Below are 21,278 nucleotides of genomic sequence, written 5' to 3' on the forward strand. Positions count from 1 at the left end.
CTACATACCACCACAACCGTACAGTATAATAAAACAAGTTTTTATGGATAGCTGGGGACATCTCTTGGCGCTTTGACGTGACCCACCCCCCCATCTCTGTAAGAATGTTGACGCACATGGAGAGCAAGGCCTAGCCTGAACTGAACACGCCTAATTAAAGGCTTATTTTGCATATCAGGGGAAGCGTTTAAGCATCCTTATCTGTCTCGATGCGAAGGCCGTGAAAATCTACGGCCGACCGTCAAAATCACAACCTGTGTCACGCAAAAACCACACGGGCACACTTAACAAAAAGTGCTTAACGAAGCGTGACACCGCCGCGCGATCGGGATATTCCGTGCCGTTGGCCAAGTGAAAACAACGATCTATTAAATCCTCACACAATTCTCCCGTAAAAATGCCACTGAAGTCAGGCCCCCCCTTCTCAGGTGTGGTGAGTAAAAGTTGCAGCAGCTCTGCAGCCGGGCTGACATTCCCCAAACCAGTCACATTCCGGACAGGCTCGGTAAAACTACCGATAGTTCCTCTTTTTAACAGGCAGGCTTTCGCGACCAATATCATCCAGGAATCAGTTTTTTTTATCTAACCCAAAAACGAGATCTAACCTAAAAAAAACCTGTATTATGGAGTTCCTGATAATTGTTTTTTTACCCTTTTATCTGGCAACAAAACTGACACCTTTTTTTACGAGGAGTCATGTTTGCATAGACCACAATACCTGCAGTCATAATGCATTATGATGCATTATGACTGCAGGTATTGTGGCCTATGCAAACATTACATAAAAAAAAAGGTGTCAGTTTTGTTGCCAGATAAAAGGGTATGGAGTTCCTCTTTTCGTAGAAAATTATATTGGCTTAATGAATTACTTGAAATAAATACAGAAATAAGCTATTTTAGACATTACAATGCTCATAACACATCTCTTTATCTCGTCAGATTCTTCTTGATAAGTGTATCTCATCATTTTCTCTCGATGCAGTCGTGTACAGTTCCAGATGGCGACAGCAAGTCCATAAAACAACGAGCGAATACCATATGTACGCTGAACTTCTTTCGCACCGTACGTAGCCAACCGTGCTAATCGGGCACGTGCCTCTAAACGTTTTCTAACCGTTCTCTAAACGTTGTCTTACCGACGAGCTTCGGTCGTCTGATGCTGTTGCTTCCCTTCCCCTTCAAGCTTCTTCTTCAGCTCTTGATTTTCGGTTGCGAGTTTCTCGCAGAGGACCTGCGAAACCAAAACCGGTTATTTGAAAGTGCACGGCCGTGAACGGCGAGTTACTCATTAACCAACGCACAAGTTTCATTCCGGCAGCCTTGCGACGATATATATACGACCGAGTAAACAGGCACCGGAAAGAATTGAGGAACAAAGACCACTTCTGTTATTACGGTCAACGTCAGAGGAATCGGCAGCAAACAGCAGCCATGCGAAAAGCAATCACGACGCCAGGGGAAGGAAGCCGAGGCGAAGGATGAGCACCGAGACAAAGGTTAACTTATTCTTGGTTCTTTCGGTAAAGTCACGTAGAAGGGAAATAATAAAATAATGTTAATATAAAACAATAAAAATTCTCACGACGTTTCGACTGCAACACAAGCAATTGTCATCAGGTGTGAAATCCACAGAAAGAAGAAAGAAACGTCGTGAGAATTTGTATTGTTTTATATTTATATTATTTTATTATTTCCCTTCTACGTGACTTTACCGAAAGAACCAAGAATGTGAATCTCTGCAGTCACGAAAGCTTTAAATCAAGATTTAAAGGTCGACTTGTGGAGTGGAATTACACGGAAACATCAGCAGCCGATGGGAGAGGATTATGATGATGACGGTTGTCGTCGTCAACGGTGGAGGAACTGCTACCCGCTATCGCCACCTCCGATTAGCGCCGTTGGCTACGTACGGTGAGAAAGAAGATTAAGGTACATACACAAAGAAAGCCTTTGTAAAGAGCCTGGGTGGGGAAGAGAATATCAAAAACACATGCGGAGGAGAGGTTTGACCGAAACAGGAGTGGCCATTTATGACTCCGAAGGTGATTTCCTGGGGCTTTTTTGTTAACCCCCCCCACCCCGCATTTGATCCATGTGATACTTTGCTAAAACACAAACAAGCACACTCATGAAATGGTTTACTGAGCGTTACGGCATTTCACTCTCAGTTCCCCTGAAAATTGAGAGGAAAAAAAACTTCCCACCCAAGGTGAAAAGGAGACGAGCGATTGTTGGCGCGCGTGCATAAATGTGTCTGTAGAACGGTGGTGCAGCGGTTAGCGCGCTGCGCTACGAACCCGGCAACCCGTGTTCGATTCCCGCTCATGGTCAACATCAGTGACGATTATCTAAACTGGTCCTGGGCCTCCCCTAGGTCGACTCGACCATAAATGAGTACCTAGTTTGTGTTTGTGTGTGTAAACATCGCCACACTGGGGAGACACAGACACAGTCACATATTCACTTAAAGATGTTTTTTGTTCATGTTTTAGTTTTTTGTTTGTTGCGGTTGCACCCGATTTAAGAGCCGAATGGCTCACAGGGCTATACCTAATAAATGAACTTGAACAAAGGCGGTTGGGCGCGGTGCTGGCCATCCACCGCTTCGTTTACCATACCTTCATAGGTGCTCGCTAACAGCACTAGCTCCAACAGTCTCTTAAGGATATGGGGCAATGTTTGTTTGTGGGACTGACGGATTATTTATTTTGCATCTGTATCTGAAATAAATCACCTGCCAAATCCCTTGTTCGGTGACACATTAAGAGTAGACACGTTGCGACGCGAATACAACTGTTTTAAATCAACAACATCCGCGGTTGTAATGTACACACGACGTCATGTAAACGTAACGCAAAGCCAAGGACGGGATACACGACAGCCCAGGCAGCGCGCAAGAACATCGCGCCGCGGTCAAACCCGTCAAGTAAATGGGACACACAAGGTCACTCCGGCTAGTGTTTCCATGCCCGAGAAGTAAATGTTTAATTCAACTTTAACTTTGGGGGGGGGACAAACAAAACCCTATGCCTTCATTAATGGTGAATTGGTAAAACAAAGTTCTTTAAATGGCCCAAACAAAAAAAACATCCACAGCAGCCGCAACTTTCCCCCACTTACGAATTAAACAAGGTCCCGCGGCGGCGGCTACCGAGTGGAAAGATTCCACGGCAGAGTGCACAGGGCCAAACAAAACCTGTCCCTGGCAACTTCCGTTTCCGGTGCGCCACTCTCCAAACGAAAGCAGAAAGCTTACCGTCTCCAACAAAAAAATAAAAACAAGCCAATTGATGATTGTATTGTGCAAAGAGGGAAAGATGCTGCAACAGTGATGTAATGGTTAGCACACTGGTCTTGCAATCCAAAGGTCGCCTTTGGATTGCAAAGGTCGCCTTTGGATTGCAAGTATTGCTGCAAGGCAGGGTGAGTTTCTTAAACCCCCCCTGTCCACTCAGCATTATAAACGGGCAAACCAGTTAGTCATACCCCACCACACATGACCTATCGATCGGCAGGTCACGTGCGATGGGGTAAAGTGTGGGTATGCCCGCATCTTCCAAGACGTCTGACCAGCATGGAAAAGTATTAACAATTTTTTTACAATTTTTATTTTACCAGGTAAGGTTCACACCGACCCTGAGTCCTGTATATTTGGAGTTTGCATGTTCTCCCTGTGGTTGCATGGATTTTTCTCCGGGTCCTTCGGTTTTTCCCTCCGCATTCAGAAACATGCGTTTAGAGTAATTGGCTACGATACATTTCCACACGAATAGCCACTTTGTTGAGCTATCATTGGCGGCCAGGTCCCTTCTGAAAAAGAGCTACATAGCTTTAGCGGGCCTTACCTGGTAAAAATATAAATTGTTCATAATAGTAATCTCAGTCTTGTAGTCGCCATACCCCAAGGTGATGGGCCCCATTCAGGTAACAAGAGTTATGGTGAAAATGGGGGCAGGTGAAGGAGCCGTTGGAAATTCCCACGTCAGTTGCATTAACTTGTACCGTACAATAGTCTCTGCTGCTTCCTTTAAACACAAAGGGGTCCCTTTCACCCGCGGAGGAAGCTAGGCACGATACGGTTAGGTGCCTGGCTATTTCAAAGAGTGGGCCATTGTTTATGAATAATGAACACACTGTCTAGGTCTGGTACCGCATTAAGTCACCGCAAACAAGGCCATGGTAGGAATCCCTGTGCATAATCCGTCACATAGTTTTGCAATGTCTCAGAACGGCAAAACTTCTCAGATACCTAACTTAAAAAATATGTGAATTACTCAATGCAAGACTTCCTTTTGGTTTAGACTTCTTTTCGAGACAGCAATAGGTGGACTTCACCGACGACCCGGCGACCCGAGTTCGATGCCAGGTTAACGTCAGTGGCGAGTGGTATCTCAACCAGTCTTCGGGACCCCCTTCACCGTCCTGCACTAACCAGGGTGGTGAAGTATAGTCAAACAACCCTATGGCCTTCATCCAGCAGTGGATTGAGAGCTGTAAATTACCTGTAAATTATTATTATTTTCACGTCTCATTTTAAAAATGAAAAACATTGTAGCCTCAATTGGTTCTCACCTGGTTCACCTAAAGGACCTGTGTGTGTGTGTCCATGTGTCTGCTTTAAAATAAAAAATAAACAATGTATGCAACTTCTTATTGATAACTTAATGGATAAGCTGAAATGTGTCTTGAATGAACAAGTCCCAAGACTCGTTAAGGCTTTTTCTTTGCAGGACTACTTACGAACAAGTTAGGTTCGAAAGGTCTGTTTGTAAGTCGATTTGTTCGTAAGTCCAACTTGACTCCTGCCTATTCCAAACATGGATGGCACGTACACTAAACACGGGGAACAGCTTTAAAAGTTGTATAATCTCCTTTAGATGCCACTGGTTCTTCATGTTCTGCAGAAGTAGATGCCACCACTGCCATCTATTGCGCGGCGGTTGAACTTACGACTCTCGGTCCGAACAGTCAACTGGACATATGGGACAGGTTCGTTCGTATCTCTGAAAGTTCACAAGTCGAATGTTCGTAAGTAGAGGAGTCCCTGCATATATACAAATTATGAAACAAATATATTAGATTTTTTTTTATCAACAATGTTATTTTCCAGTGCACGGGTTAAGAAAACTCCACACATTCTAGTAGACCACGACGGCGAAATTCGAGTTGCCATCGGCTCTCCCAACACACCTGCATGCACGAGGTCTTCTGGCTATTTTGCTTCACGACGCCGGACAGCTGGTGGAACTTGTGAGCCAGCCGGGCAAAGTGCTCCGAGAGATCCGTCTGGGCCCGCTGAGCCACGTCGGACGACTCCCCCGGCGGCTCCGACTGGCCGGCGGGAGATGTTCCCCGCGCAGCAGCGTCGGCCGACTCGGCGAGCTCCGTGGCGCAGTGAATGATGGAGTCTTCCAATCGCTGCATTTGTGCCGACACGTCTTTCAGCTGCACGTCTGGTGGTTGGAGGGCCGCGACTTCGTGCTGGTTTTCGGGGGGAACGAAAAGAACGTGGAGAGTGACCCACCCCCGAACTGGAAAACCGGTTAAGTTAAAGGGAGTCTCCCCGTTTTAGTTCTGGGGATTACGGGGGGGGGGGGGGGCCTTAAGGTGTAGGAAGAAACGTGCGCACGGAAGCCACGTAAACGCACGTACAGGCGAGCATGCAAGACGCTAGACTTAATTTGAACTGGTGAGGCACGTTGAGCTCAACAGCCCAAGACCGTGGCGACAGTTGGAGGACGTTGCAGGAACAAAGAGTTTCATAGAGAGCAATGGAGTGACAAAGACTCACATAGAGACTCGGGCTATTATTTCAGCTGCTAAGGCCACATTGAGCTTTACAGCGCAACTTCAGCAGTGGCTGTAGTTACAAGAAACTGCAGGGTGGAAATATTCAAAATTACAAGAGCAAAAACTTAAATCATTTACATACAAAAAAGCCAAAGCTTACTCCAAACAGGATAAAAATCCAAGTGCGTAAAAAAATCAATTGTGCCAAAATATCCTGACAAAGATTAGGACATTCAGATTAGGTGCATGCATGCACTCACATTCAAGTGTTCAAATGTAAATGACACTAATCATGCTACGCAGCAAGTAAATAACAAAATATTATTTATAGAAAGTATTGTTGGCAGTTTTGCCCAACAACAATCTTTCTCAAGAATAATACTCCCAGCATTAACAATACCACTAACAACACTTTTCTGGGTGGTTATGGGTAATCTGCGTGACAAGGGAGTTTTAAGTTTTGTTTTAGTATAGCGGATTTGTAGTGTTCATGATTTCCCAGGCATAATAAAATTAAGTCTCTACCGGCAATGCTTAAACAAATATAAGACAGATGTTTTTAACATTAAGAAGAAAGCATGAATATAAAACATACTCACCAGGTTAGTCATAAACACTGCCTAACAACTAAACTATTTCATTTTATCAGGTCAGGCCCACTGAGCTATAACGGTTCTTTTTCAGAAGCGACCTGGCCACAAATAATAACTCAACAAAGTGGCCTATCACGCGTAAATATATAGCAACGAAATACTCTAAAAAGCATGCTTCTAAATGTGGAGGGGAAAACTGGAAGACCCGAAGAAAAATCCATGAAACCACGGGGAGAGAGAGACGCAAACTCCAAATACACGACAGGCATCAGGGTCGGTATCGAACCGACGACCTCCTGTATACCAGGCGAGGTAGTTAACATCTCGCCACCGTGGCAGGCCCCAATTGAAATGTGCAAAGGGGTCGACATTTTGGCCAAATGACCTTCCTTTAGGGTAACCTGGACTTGCCGATGCACAGACTTAAATTTGGAGATTGCACGTTTTACACTGTGGTGGTGGTGACTTTAGGCAAATGAAGTTGACAAATGAGCTAAAGTTTGACTTATGAACAATGTTCTATTGCTGGATGATAGATAGCAAATGTGTTATCTTGAGAATGTAGACCTGCATCAAAGGATAAAACTAAGGACCACATAGTTAATAACAGAAGTCTGCGGTCCTACAAACGGAGGAGGAACAGCAAAACTACACAAAATCTTAAATGTCTCTCACCGTCAAATCTTATTTAAATTTTTGACAATTCTCTGATTATTTTCTGTATGTACCGGAATTATAAAAAAGTAAAATTCTAAGTAGAAAATGTCAAGAGTGGAAGCTTTACCTTTTAATTTTGGTAACAAAGGTTATTAATTCAAATGAGGCGACATCCAGTTCTCAGCTGGTTAAAGTTAAAACTTAAAATAAATAACAAAAATATCTGCTAGAATAAAATTCAGTGGGAGGTTGGAGGCTGTTTGCACTGTGGTTTATCGACATAGTAACCCGAATTTGATTGCTGGTAAAGACTGACACACACCCTAAGTAAACATTTGTACCAACTCCTGGACACTACCCACTTCACTTCTCCACCTACACCCATCAACGTGGTGAGTTAACAAAAATAATTCCATGACCAATGCAGTGCGAAGTGGCCTTCATCCAGCAGTAGAATGACAATGGATGACATTGTATTAGTTCATTACTGCCAATAACATATCAATAATGATCAACAAAATCATACCACCAAACCAGCTCACACTCAAGACATCCGAACTCTTGAAGATTGAAAGAATGTAATCAAATTTCGATTTAAAGCTTTCGTGACTGCAGGGATTTATCTTCTTGGTTTTTTCGGTAAAGTCACGTAGAAGGGAAGTAATACAATAATAAAAATAAAACATAATAAAATAATAAAATAAAAATTCTCACAATTATTTTATTATGTTTTATTTTTATTATTTTATTACTTCCCTTCTACGTGACTTTACCGAAAGAACCAAGAAGAAGACTGTAATCAATTATGTAACAAAGGCAAGTGCGTGTGAAAGACACCGCTTTGGTGAACACTTACCATTGGCGGTTGCGGTTTAGAAGAGCTTCCTTCGAATTTCAGATATTGCTTCGACCAAGAGATACCAGGTGGGATCACGGCTTCTAAATTTTAAAAGATACAACGCATTTAAAGCACGATGCTGAATTCAACGGGACACAATAACTCAGTTGGACACCAACCAAATGCGTGGCTTTCTAGACCAGAGCGATAAAGCTAAGAGGCTTTTTTGGCGTGGTCCCTTTTGTACAACTACTGTTCTACTGTTTTACTCTGTCGATGAGTCACCAACATATTATTAACATGACGAGCTCCTCGAGGTGGAAAGCCCTTGCGTTAAAATACATCTCTGTACAGCTCAAACCATATCATCATCTTTATTTTGGAAAAAAACATCGCCGTCTCATGCTCACATTTTCATATAAACAGTTTGATAATGTCACCCTCTGCCCTCTGCAATTACAGACCCATGAAGTTTGGGGTTTTTCTTTTTTACCCCAAACGTGATTCGCCACCGATAGCCAAAGCTTTTAGCCATTACTTTTCCCAACCGAGTTTCCATTGCCGTGATTAACAACAGCAGCTTATAAATGACGTACTATTCTCAGCTAGACTAGTTTATCCCTCAGCTCAATATACACGATGAGCAGCCCATTACACTACATCGATATAAATACCTCTGTTCATCACAGGGGGAAACCTGGCAAATTTAGTCAAGTCTTAGTGCTGTGGATTTGATTTAGTCAGTACAATTTATTGTAATGACTAAATTAAAAATCCAAAGACTTGGCTAAAATCCCACTGGTCACCGTCGACTACGCCAATACTAAAACTCTCAAGAGATTATCACCGGGTATTGCACATCTCCGGCTATAGTCCCGAACGAGTGACTGAATTTCAACATTCCTATGGCCACGGGCTTCCCTCTCCGAATGAACAACCGCTGTTGAATCTCCACATCGCGGCACTTATCTTATTCAACCCCCTGGAGAAACGACAAACTGAATTGACTCCCATACAGAATCCCAACCTCACACACAGCCCACCTGACCAAGCCCAGCGTTCCAGTACCAACGCCACTTGGAGCAGTGCCAAACGCCTCTTCAAAAAAAAACTCCAAACAAAAACTCGGCAATGTTACGCAGACGTAAACAAATAAATACTCTACGCCTACCACCCCGGCGCTGCTGTGGGTGGTGCTAGCGGGGCCGCCCACCTGTCCAAGCGGAGGAGGAGGAGCTGTTTGGGGAACGACAGCGTTGAAAAGAAGCGTTGGGAGGAGACTCACGACCCAAGTCCTCTACCCTCTGCCTTAACCGCAGTGCCTCTGCCTGGGACTCATTAAGGAGCAGGCCTTCAAGATGCACAGAACGAGACGAGGGCACAGGGTCAACACCGCCACGACCAACCACTTTTGTACGCGCGCTCTTTCACCGTAGTGTCGATGGGGCGGGGGGAGAGGGCAGGGCGAGGGGGGGGTGACGGGGGGGGGGGAGTCGATTAATCGCGTGTGTTACGACTTTTATATTTCAGGTAACAAAGGTAAAACGTTGCTCAATTTTTCTCTTTCGTTGCTCAACGATCGAATCACGCATAAACGGCATGCTTTCAAGAATAACCGCTACTGAGCTCACTTTTCTAGTCAAGGAACATACATCATTACGCAAACTCCGGTCATCCTTGCAGCAGCGGCTTTTGGTTAACCATCAAACAACGACGGTCACGGCATCGCACGCTTTCAAATGCCCTTCTGCGGCCGTCTGGAACGCTCTTCCTTCCGATATTAGGAAGCGACTGGAGCTATGCACTTTTAAATCTAGATTGAAAACTCATTTATTTAGAACTGCTTTGCGTCCAGTTTGTTGTCTTTCCCCCCACACCTCCGATTAGAACGGGTGGCTATGTACAGTGCGAAAGATACATGCAAATATGATGGGCAAAGTTCTGTCCTATTATGTTTTGGTCCTGTTACGGGCACAGCAGTATTGACGAATGCGTTGAGTTGACAAACGTGCACCACCACCAATGCAGCATCATAAAACTGATCACTTTAATATATTTCAATCGTCCTTTCGGAATAATATTACAAAATAAAATAATTGAATTCAGAATTTCTCAGCGAGCAGCGTAATGTCACGACGTGTCAGGCAACGGCCACAGAAAATAAAAACATATAAACTACTTCTGACGTCCCTGCATTTTGCGTGTAATATTATAGCAGAATTGTCAATGATTGTGCAAAAAAGCTGAGCCTTTTCCAGACCACAGGCTCAAAATGAGTGAATATGTGACCACTTTGCTGTTGACAATTGTAATGCTGCACATCTTTCAGGGTTGTTAAATCTATCATAATTTACAGAATGGCAAACAATAATCAATATTGGCATTAAACATGAGGGTAAATGACATCTTAGGTTGAGAGATATTCCTGCCAAGAAAATTAAATCAAATTAAATCATGAAGGGAAAAAAAAAAAATCTGATTTCTGGATCAAAGAGTGGACCCGTAGTATGACAATTCGTTGCATCGCGTGGGAGGGTTACAGTGAATCACTACCTTCTTTGGAATTAAACATTTGAAACATTAAAACATTTACAATAGATCATCATGAATTAAATTATCATGAACTATGCTACATCCCTAAATCAACAGCAACAGCAGCAGCAAAGAGTAAATAAATTCAGAAACAAAACTTACCAAGGCTCTGCAGGCCTCTCATCCGCTCTCGCAAAATCTCATTCTCTTGAAGGATCTTTTGAATTTCTGCAGAGGTCACCCAGGATGAACCTGGTGTTGTCTCCACTGTGAACGACGGACGACCAGACAGAACACGGGCAAGGCAGTGATGGTGCTGCCATGCAACTCAAGCCCAATGGAAGTGTGCATCACTCTTTCCGTGGTGGACAATGCTACACTTGTAGGTGATTCAGTCAGGAAACATCCTGTCTGTCAGACCAACTGTGATGACTCAGGAGGGGCTTTTCCAGTCTGATGAAATGTAAATCCTCACTACGTGGAATTTGTTTTTTATAAACGTGCCATCATCTGCAAAGAATTGCAGTGGTCTCAAAGTTTCTCATATTTTAGCTCTGTGCCAGAGGCTCGATTGCCAGAGGTCACAGATGCATTGATGGGCATCTGTCAACATCAGGCAGCATGTTAACTTGTCAGTCGTGAGCGGATGGACTCTTAATAAAAAGGAAGCAGGTCAACCCGTGGTGTGAATTATAAATCGGCCCAACATGTCGCTCCGCCAGGTGCCGTCTAAAAAAAAAGAGGCAACGAACTTATTCCCTTATGTAGGTGTGCAGTGGAGATGTGTCTACGCGTCCATCTCTTTACTGATCTTTGGAAACATATAAAGCACGTCCCAGAAAGGCAAATGACATATGGAAAGGCCACAATGTTTTACAATGCCCTGAAAGTAATCTACCTTATAACTTAAAAGTACTTCCTCTCCATGTAGCTGATAATGAGAATGACACTAGTTTCGCCATGAAGGCCACAATGTTTAACAATGCCCTGAAAGTAAAGTATTCTAACTTAAAAGTACTTCCTCTCCATGTATCTGATCATGAAAATTCCAGTGGCTTTCGTAGACAAATTACGATATTCAAAGCTGGGTTATGCAACACAGTGATCACAGTTAACCATATCAACACTGCGTGTCAAAGGCAGTGAACATACCAATGAGGTTAACAATCTCACTTCTGCAACCACCAGCAATACCAAAGGCATGGCTTAGCAAATGTAATATTTGCAACATGAGTGATAATCAGATAGCATTTTACAACGCGGATAAAAGCATAATTACAAATAGTTAACCAGTTTCGCATTAAGTTAAATATATACGGACATATCCAAAGACACCTCCACGTAAATATTGTTAACAAATAACATGTTACAGAACTGTATAATGTCCAACGATAATCACAATGCGAATGGTGCAGTCGAACAAGTGGTGGTCACTGGGGTCAGTAGTGGTTAGCACAAGGCGCAATGAATCCTGCGATCCGAATTCAATTCCAAGCCACGGCTAACATCAGTGGTGATCATCTCAAAGGGTCCTGTGCCTCCCACAGGGTCAACTCGGCCTAAAATGAGTGCCTGGTGTGGTGGCTGAACATCAGCGCCGGGGAGCGGTGCTGATCACAGCACCCACCCCGAGTGCGTCGCCGTGCCGGCCTTCATCGGCGCTCGCCAAAGGCACTTGTCCCCCCCAACGGTCTATGAAGGCTCCACGGGAGAACGTAAAGTCTTTGTTGCGTGGGAGACGAGTACCGTTGTGAGAACTTACCCGGAGGATGTAAAACCGTCGAGTTGTTTGCCTGCACGCCGTGCTGCCCTTGCCCAGCTGATGTGGTCCCGCTCATCCCACGCCCGCCCGGGTCAAACACTGGGATTTCTGGGAGCAGGTTTGACATCCCGTGCCTTACGGGTGTGGCAGTCGAATTAACTTCTGCCATCAGAGGAAACAGTAAAGCATGATAATGCAGAATGTTGTACACTCGTGTGGTTTGGACTGGTTTCAAGGTTCCACTAAAGTGACTTGGTGATTGCTGAGTAAAAATGACAACGCAGAGTGTGACATAACCACTGGCTCTGTCTATAATTAACTCCTGGAATTCACAATCTTCTATTTAAAAGTCCAGTGTGCATCACATGGGTGAGAGTCACAAAGGCAGGCATGTGGTTGAGTCAACATAAATGCATGACAAAAACCTTGCAGATCAATTTAATGTAACCAGAACTTAATCGCATACTTAGAATCCGAGTATTTCCTTAAAATGCTGGCCAGTGTACCGTTTTTTGACGTGAATAAAAAATTGCCATTTTCAACGAACTCAGCCCACGCAAACCACTTGCACATGCAGCCAGACGAAACAATCATTTCCTGTTGAGACATTTAAATGTTTTTTCCATTAAGAAGAATGAGAAATAATTCAGCTTATTTGAATAAAAATTCCTACATACATTCAAGTAAGTTGTTATAGATTGCCGCAGTATTTAATACTCCACCGCCGCTGAGAAATTGTTCCACTAGGCTATTTTGTCTCCTCCACGTAAACTAAACTACTAAACAATTTATATTTTACCAGGTAAGGCCCGCGTTATACAGTAGCTCTTTTTCAGAAGCGACCTGGCCACAAAGTGGCTTATCACGTGGAAATTGATCGCAGCCAAATACCTCTAAATGCATGTTGATTCTAAATGGAGAGAAACATCGGAGGTAAATTTAAGTACTCTATATTTCTATACGTATACATAACACACATGTGTTTAACCACTATACTGCAATGACTTCCTAATTCGTTTTTACTTGGTTTTATGTAGAGGTATATTTTTGTTAACGAGAACGTCCTCACCATCTGACAAAGCCAATCACCTTCTTGGTTCTTTCGGTAAAGTCACGTGACTTTACCGAAAGAACCAAGAAGATGAATCCCTGCAGTCACGAAAGCTTTAAATCGAAAAATAAACACAATCACATCAAGACTGTCACGTGGGCAAATACGGCAATCGATTTGGTGCTTAGGCAAAACCAGAGGAATGTTGAAAAGCAATAAAAAAATATTTGACAACGCTGTCCGACGTTTCGCTGGAGATTACATCGAGCATCATCAGGTGTTTAAAAAAAGCTCAGCACTCGCTTGATGATATTTTACCGGCACGGTCTGACCTAAATAAAACGCATTATGAATACAGTATTCATATTCTTTGGGTCTTTCGGTAAAGCCACGTACATAGAAAAATAAATCACGACGTTTTTGATCACAACACAAGCAATCGTCTTCAGGTGAAAAAAATGAACCCGTAAAAACAAAGTTTTTCACTATAAATCCTTTATATGCGTGGCGGCTAGAGTCCTCTCGTCCTCTGGCTTGAGGTGGCTGCCACCTATGGGTCAGATGATTGCCTGCCACCATTAAGCAATTGGTAATTAAATATAAAAATTTTTTTCCTAAAATGTAAAATTTTGGAATTTTTTTTCACGAAAATACATTGTCACGCACAACGAGTCTGTGTGCAAAATGTCAGCTCAATTGGATCACGGGAAGTGGGTTAAAAAACGACCGAAAGATTTGCACGGTCGTAAGCGCGCAAGCAAGCAAGTGAACTTAATATAAAGGATTTAAAAATCATATTGGTCGTGACATTCTATTAATATCTTATCTTCTTTAATATTTGTTAAAGGCACTTAACATATTTTAAACAAGAATTATTTATATGGCAGGGGCGCATGTATGTACGTTGAACTTCTTTCGCACCGTACGTAGCCAAACGCGCTAATTGGAGGTGCGGGGGAAGGACAAAAACGCAACACAAAAGGCAGTTCTAAAGAAATGAGTTTCTAATCTAGATTTAAAAGTGCATAAGAAATGGGTCACTAGGATAGAAGGTGGGGAGGGTAGGGAAGGGAAGAAATGGAAAAGTGGGGGAGGGAAGAGAATGGGCAATGGAGAAGAGGTGAGCTTTAAAAGAGGAATGGAAGGAGGTTAAGAAGGGAAACTGCTTATAAAACACTATCCGGCAGGAGAAAACACTTAACGTATAAACAGGACCCTGCGGGGTGGGCTGGTAGGAACGAATAACCAAAGAATATAAACATAATGTATTATTACACTTGTTTAGCCAGGAAAGCCCCACTGAGTCTAAAGGTTTGTGTAGGGTCCTGCCAAGTGTTTGCAGTAGGGGGCGATGTTGCTACACCGAATCGGACGATACGAAGGGAGAGTGAGGCCTAGTTCTAGGCTTTAGGCCTAGTTGTAGGCTTTAGGCCGCCGTCAGTTAATTTTAAAATTAAATGTTTTTATTATTTAAGTAAAAGCTTTAAATTTAAATGTTTCTATTTAGAAGCACCAGGGAATGTAACATTGTTAAACATTAACTCACTTGCACACACGCGGGGGTATGATACGAAGGGAGAGTGATAGGCGTAGTTCGAGGCTTTAGGCCTAGCTGTAGGCTTTAGAGCGCTGTGAGTTATTTTTTAATTTCAAAGTTTTAATTAAAAGCTATCTCAGGAAATTATAAGGGAATGTTACACTTGTTTAGCCAGGAAAGCCTCACTGAGTCTAAAGGTTTTTGTAGGGTCATGGCAAGTGTTTTCAGTAGGGAGCGTTGTTGCTACACGTAATCGGACATCGGACGGATGGACGGACGGACGATATTATTTTTTTATTTCAAAGTTTTAATTAAAAGCTATCTCAGGGAATTATAAGGGAATGTTACACGTGTTCAGCCTGGAAAGCCTCATTAATTTAAATGTTTTAATTAAAAGCTATCTGAGGGAATTATAAGGGAATGTTACACTTGTTTAGCCAGGAAAGCGTCACTGAATCTAAAGGTTTTTGTAGGGTTATGCCAAGTGTTTGCAGTAGGGGGCGATGTTGCTACACGGACGGACGGACGGACGAAATAATCTATTGGTGGCTGGTCCACTTCGTTCCTACCAGTAATAGTTCCGCCTATATTAAGGACTGTACAGGGACTTCTCTACTGATGAACATTCGACTTCCGAACTTTCAGAGGTACGAACAAACCTGTTCGTATATACACTTGCCTGTTCTAAGTCCTAAGTTAAACCGGCGCACAATAGATGGAGGTGGTGGCATCTACATCTGCAGAATATGAACGTTGGCATCTCTATTCCCCGTGTTTAGTGTACATGCCGTACATGTTTAGAATCGGCAGGAGTAAAGTTGGACTTACGAACAAATCGACTTACAAACAGCCCTCTGGAACCTAACTCGTTCCTAAGTAGAGGAGTCCCTGTTTCTATTAGACTTGATCGATTGGTCTCATCCATATCACAATTTAAATCACCGTATCGAAGGACAAAAACACTCCCCGTGCTTTCTGCTTGCTTGACAATGATAGACTTTGGATTCCTTCCAACAGTCTCTTTTTGAAACCTCTTAACAACCACGGGTCATTTCAAGAAACAGTATTCGTTCGTATCTCTTGCAACTTCAAAGGTGCTGTTAGCATTTTTGGCCTTTGAGCCCGTGCCTGGCAAATTTAACTGCATCTCTCTTTCACAGCCACTGCTGGTGCCGGTGGGTGCACAGCAGCATCCTGAACACAACTGGACCATTCCTCATCGGGGAAATGTTATGCCGACTTAAAAGTGCATGAAACACAATTCATACAAAGTTCACAGCGATATAAGGTGTCAATTTAGGATTATTCTGATGCGGTGGCACCATTAGACTCGCAGCAATGAGCTGCCACCGCTGAGTGTCTTGGGTTCGAATCCAGGTTTCAGCCAACTGGGATTCTACCATTTTCTCAAGGATAGCAGAGTGGATGATCTCCTGCCGGTCACCATCGACTGTACAAAATATACCATCATGCTAAATGTGGTTCTGTACTTCATTTGCCTAAATAACTACCCTCGGCTTACACTAACTTCGATGTGGTCTCCAGCTGTGTCCCCTCCGACAAAAGATCTTCAATCGCGCGAGCCCTCTCTGACTGAAGTACCATCACGCGGCCCATGCCAAGGCCGTCACCCAGCAGTGGATTGGCAAAGAACTGCGGATTGTCACTCACTTACATGACAGCCTCGTTAGGCAAACACAAAGACACACACACACTCGATATCAGTACAAAGACACCCGTATAGCCTGTTACAGACTGTTGGGGAAAGTGCTGTTAGCGAGCACCTATGAAGGCTACCACGACACACAACGGGGTGGTGTGGCCAACACCACGCCCAGGCCGCCTTTGTCTCACCAGTGGCGATATTTACTACACACCACACCGCTTACTCGTTTGAGGCCGAGTCAACCTAGGGGAGGCAGATAATCGTCACTGGTGTTGGCCGTGAGCGGGAATCGTACCCGGGTCGCCAGGTTGGTAGCGAAGTGCACTAACCACTACACTACCGCTCCCCACCTGTACAATACATGTGTAGTGACACAGCGCCGACTGCTATCCAGCAGCGGCAACTGCGGTGGAGAGTTAGCGCACACGCCGTTGAGTACATACACTGTGCGTGTGCCGGCAGGGTGGAGGAACTGGGGCAAGGGTCACAGAAGACCTCACAGGGAGGGCCTCTGGAACCCTCTGGTGGGTTCGAGAAAGGAGGCGCGGCCAGAGCGGAGCCAAACCGCACCGAGGAGAATAAAAGCAGCGGAGAGCGAGAGCTCCAGGCTGCCGGTAGGGGACTCGTCTCGTCGTTGCTGCCACCTTCGCCCGACCATTGCAGGGCCGGGCAGTAGTCTGCCTAAACATGAAAGGGTCGTGTCTAGGCCGGGCATGTCCGGCAGCGTGGTCGAGAGTGAGGAGGCAGGAGTTGGTGTGAACGGGATAATAAAGAGACTGTGCCTCCTGCGACGACCTCGTCTACGACTGAGTGTGTACGTCGCACACCACACGAACCCAAACAGCTGCATCAATGCAGCTGTTTGGGTTCCCCTGTGTCGCCTTTAACAGACTGTGGGGGCAATTGTTGCTGATAGCGAGCACCCTAACAAGGCCGGCAACAGCACACGAGTCACAACCACGCCCGGACACCTTTGATTCCCCCAAGGCTGATGTTTATAAACACAACACACCGGGCGCTTAATTACAGACCACTCGAGACCCGCCCCCCCCCGTACTAGACATCTGTGCTTAAGAGCTTCATAGCTCATCGGATTTCTCCGGGATAAATGAACCTTATAGCAGTAGCCCGGTTCTCGCATAATATCCGTGATGCAGTCATTATTATTATTACACGCTTTTATTTAACTCCCTGTCTGTTCTTGTTGTTGTTGTTGTCGTATCCTCAAATCTTGTAATTCAGTTCTAACCCACTTCCCAATGTGGTATCGACTGCAAACTTGGTATACTTATGTCATACTGATGACAATACTATATTGATATATTCTATCATAAAAAAATATATTTTTTGTTTTTAAACATAATTTTTACACGCTTTTTATTAACTCACTGTTGTTGTTTCCTCTAATCTTGTAACTCAATTTTATCCCACTTCCCAACGTGGTATCGACTGCAAACTTGATATACTTATGTCATACTGATGACAATACTACATTCTATCATTAAAAAAAATGTAAACATTATTTTTACACGCTTTTTATTAACTCACTGTTGTCGTATCCTCAAATCTTGTAAATCAGTTTTAACACACTTCCCAATGTGGTATCGACTGCAAACTTGATATACTTATGTCATACTGATGACAATACTATATTCTATCATAAAAAAATATTTTAAAACCATTTTCTTTATGTTATGTTGCGGCTTGGGTATAATTGTCCACGCTCAACTTACGTTGGCTGTAAATCACCACGGCCCCCCTTACGTTGTGCAAAGCCTCGGGGCCACTTCCTGGAGTCGTGGAGTTCTGCCATTACTAGCACGGTACATTTCATAAAAGCGTGTTTTTTTTAAAGTTTTATTTAAATATTACTTAGTCTGTTGATGGTCGGCGATGCGGCAATCGACTCATCTCGACGAGCTGTACACGATGCACCACGTTAATTCGACATCGCAGAATATCACCGATTTCAGATTGATTGTTACCCCAGTCGCGGAGTTGAAGTAACACGCCTGGGAAAAAAAAAACTAGTGTCCCATAAATAAACTATTTAATTGCCATAAACATCAAATAAAGATTCCGATTCGTACTCGCAATCGACCTGGGTGAGGTCAACGAGAGTTTAAGCAGCCGGTCAGCCCGGACAAGTCCTGGGCGATGACCATTCTCGAGGAAAGCTGCGGCGATACTTTTCCACTGCGGGCAAGCATTGCTATGTTGCTGTAGCCGCATGTTTTATGCTCCCACGTCCGACCTTCAGTGGCAGCTGACCGCGGTGGTGAAGTATGGTCAAATTACTGTACACCACCCACAACACCACCCACCGCCAGGCCACGTAACCCACCAAACTAGACGTCTGGCAAAACTCGAGACGCGGGGCTGGTAAAGTCGCTAATATTGTGGTTATTTTGTTTAAAAAATAAACTACTCACAACGTTAACAGGGTGTCCAGGCTACTGCGGTGTAGACGTCCGAGACCCAGGGCCTAGGACAGGCCGCCTCCAGTTCCGCGTTACAATCACACACACACTCACACGGGTAAACACACGAGCCTCCCCTACTGTGGTGACATAAAGCGTACCTTTGTTGTTGTTGCTTGGCCTTTAAGTCTTCATAATGTTTGTGTGTTGACGCCACTGGCGCAGCACAAGCTGCTGGTGAGGGGTGAGGGTGAGGGGTGAGGCACGCAACCAGCACTTCCCCCCTCGCTAAACTCGGCTTCGTGGATAATTCCCAGCGTCACCGCGACCACCCCCACGTGACGCGGCCGGTGACGTGTGCGGGTGACCCCCCCCTCACCCTTCCCCCGACCCACCCCCTCCCCCCGCCCCTCCCCCTCACATCAACCCTCCCCTTACCCCTCCCCTCACCTCAAACCCTTCCCCCTACTCCTCCCCTCACCCCTCCCCCCCCTCACCCCTCCCCTCACCCCTCCCCTCACCCCTCCCCTCACCCCTCCCCCTCCTCCCTCCCCTCACCCCTCCTCCCCCCCTCACCCCTCTCCCCCCTCACACTCACCCCCTCCCCCCTCACCCTCCCCTCACCCTCCCCCCGCTCCCCCATCCCTCCTCACCCTCCCCCCGCTCCCCCCTCCCCCTCACCCTCCGCTCCCCCCCTCACCCTCCGCTCCCCCCCTCACCCTCCCCCCGCTCCCCCCCCTCACCCTCCCCCCTCTCCCACTCCCCCTCACCATCCCCCCCTCACCCTCCCCCCCACACCCCTCACCCTCCCCCCCACAACCCTAACCCTCCCCCCCACAACCCTAACCCCCTCCCCCCCACAACCCTAACCCTCCCCCCCACAACCCTAACCCTCCCCCCACAACCCTAACCTCCTCACCCTCCCCTCTCACTCTCCCCTGCCCACCCACACCCTCCCCCCCTCACCCCTCACCCTCACCCTCACCCCTCAACCTCCCCCCCTCAACCTCGCCCCCACACCCTCCCCCCTCAACCTCCCCCCTCAACCTCCCCCCTCAACCTCCCCCCCTCAACCTCCCCCCTCAACCTCCCCCCCTCACCCTCCCCCCTCACCCCCTCCCCCTCCCCCCCCACACCCTCCCCCCTCACCCTCCCCCCCCACACTCCCCCCCCTCACCCTCCCCCCTCAACCTCCCCCCTCAACCTCCCCCCCTCACCCTCTCCCCTCACCCTCCCCCCTCACCCCCTCCCCCTCCCCCCCACACCCTCCCCCCTCAACCTCCCCCCCACACCCTCCCCCCTCAACCTCCCCCCTCAACCTCCCCCCCTCACCCTCTCCCCTCACCCTCCCCCCTCACCCCCTCCCCCTCCCCCCCCACACCCTCCCCCCTCAACCTCCCCCCCACACCCTCCCCCCCACACCCCTCCCCCCTCACCCTCCCCCCCTCACCCTCTCCCCTCACCCCTCACCCCCTCCCCCTCCCCCCCCACACCCTCCCCCCTCACCCTCCCCCCCACACTCCCCCCCTCACCCTCCCCCCCCTCACCCTCCCCCCCACACTCCCCCCCACACTCCCCCCCCTCACCCTCCCCCCCTCACCCTCCCCCCCTCACCCTCCCCCCCACACCCTCCCCCCCTCACCCTCCCCCCCCACACCCTCCCCCCCTCACCCTCCCCCCTCACCTTCCCCCCTCAACCTCCCCCCCTCACCCTCTCCCCTCACCCTCATACCCTCCCCCTCCCCCCCCACCCCCCTCCCCCCTCACCCTCACCCCTCCCCCCTCAACCTCCCCCCCTCACCCTCACCCTCACCCCCACCCCCTCCCCCTCCCCCCCACACCCTCCCCCCCACACCCTCCCCCTCCCCCCCACAACCCTAACCCTCCCCCCCCACAACCCTAACCGACGGTAGATACGCACGGGGTTATTCACACCGCTATCTTTAGCGTGTGCACGAGGGTGAGCAACAACGCACGGGTAGTCTTCCAGTAACGTTTGAGGGAATGCACGCGGCGAGTGTGTGTGAATAACCCGAGGTGGCCGATGGCCAGCCAAGAGTGAAGTCTCACAGGGGGGACGCGAAGGTAGTGAGGCCAAAGCTACGAGCGGCAACAGCGAGGAGGGAGGAAGAGGAGGAGGAGGAAGGGGAGAGGAATCGGGGGGCAGCAGCCCCAACACATAGTTTAACAAGACAACACTTGAATTTCGATTTAAAGCGTTCGTGACTGCAGGGATTCATCTTCTTGGTTCTTTCGGTAAAGTCACGTAGAATGGAAATAAAAAAATAATAAAAATAAAACATAATAAAATAATTCTCACGACGTTTCGGCCACAACGCAAGCAGCCGTCCTCAGGTGGAGAACAGGTCTGTCGAGGAGACAGAGTCTGAATGCTGCTTGCGTTGTGGCCGAAACGTCGTGATAATTATTTT

The 21,278-nt window shown here is 46.5% G+C and overlaps 1 protein-coding gene across 2 annotated transcripts in view; it reads right to left on the bottom strand.

The window, feature by feature from the left end:
- TNIP1 (TNFAIP3 interacting protein 1) overlaps positions 1-19,182 on the bottom strand; it is a 33,351-nt gene extending 14,169 nt beyond the window's left edge. The window contains exons 1-7 of one of the 2 annotated variants that reach the window (XM_078875392.1): positions 19,008-19,182; positions 12,173-12,334; positions 10,573-10,677; positions 9,092-9,229; positions 7,897-7,979; positions 5,191-5,481; positions 1,137-1,231 (exon numbers count right to left, since the gene is read on the bottom strand). In XM_078875392.1, the coding sequence (XP_078731518.1) occupies positions 1,137-1,231; positions 5,191-5,481; positions 7,897-7,979; positions 9,092-9,229; positions 10,573-10,677; positions 12,173-12,299 (839 nt within the window). In that variant the 5' untranslated portion in view covers positions 12,300-12,334; positions 19,008-19,182. The remainder of the gene's footprint in view (positions 1-1,136; positions 1,232-5,190; positions 5,482-7,896; positions 7,980-9,091; positions 9,230-10,572; positions 10,678-12,172; positions 12,335-19,007) is intronic. The other variant, XM_078875393.1, reaches the window with a different exon arrangement.
- Between the last annotated feature and the right edge of the window lie 2,096 nt (positions 19,183-21,278).

Source organism: Lampetra fluviatilis, chromosome 41 (assembly GCF_964198595.1).
Source record: "Lampetra fluviatilis chromosome 41, kcLamFluv1.1, whole genome shotgun sequence".
In the NCBI taxonomy this organism is placed as follows: Eukaryota; Metazoa; Chordata; class Hyperoartia; order Petromyzontiformes; family Petromyzontidae; genus Lampetra; species Lampetra fluviatilis.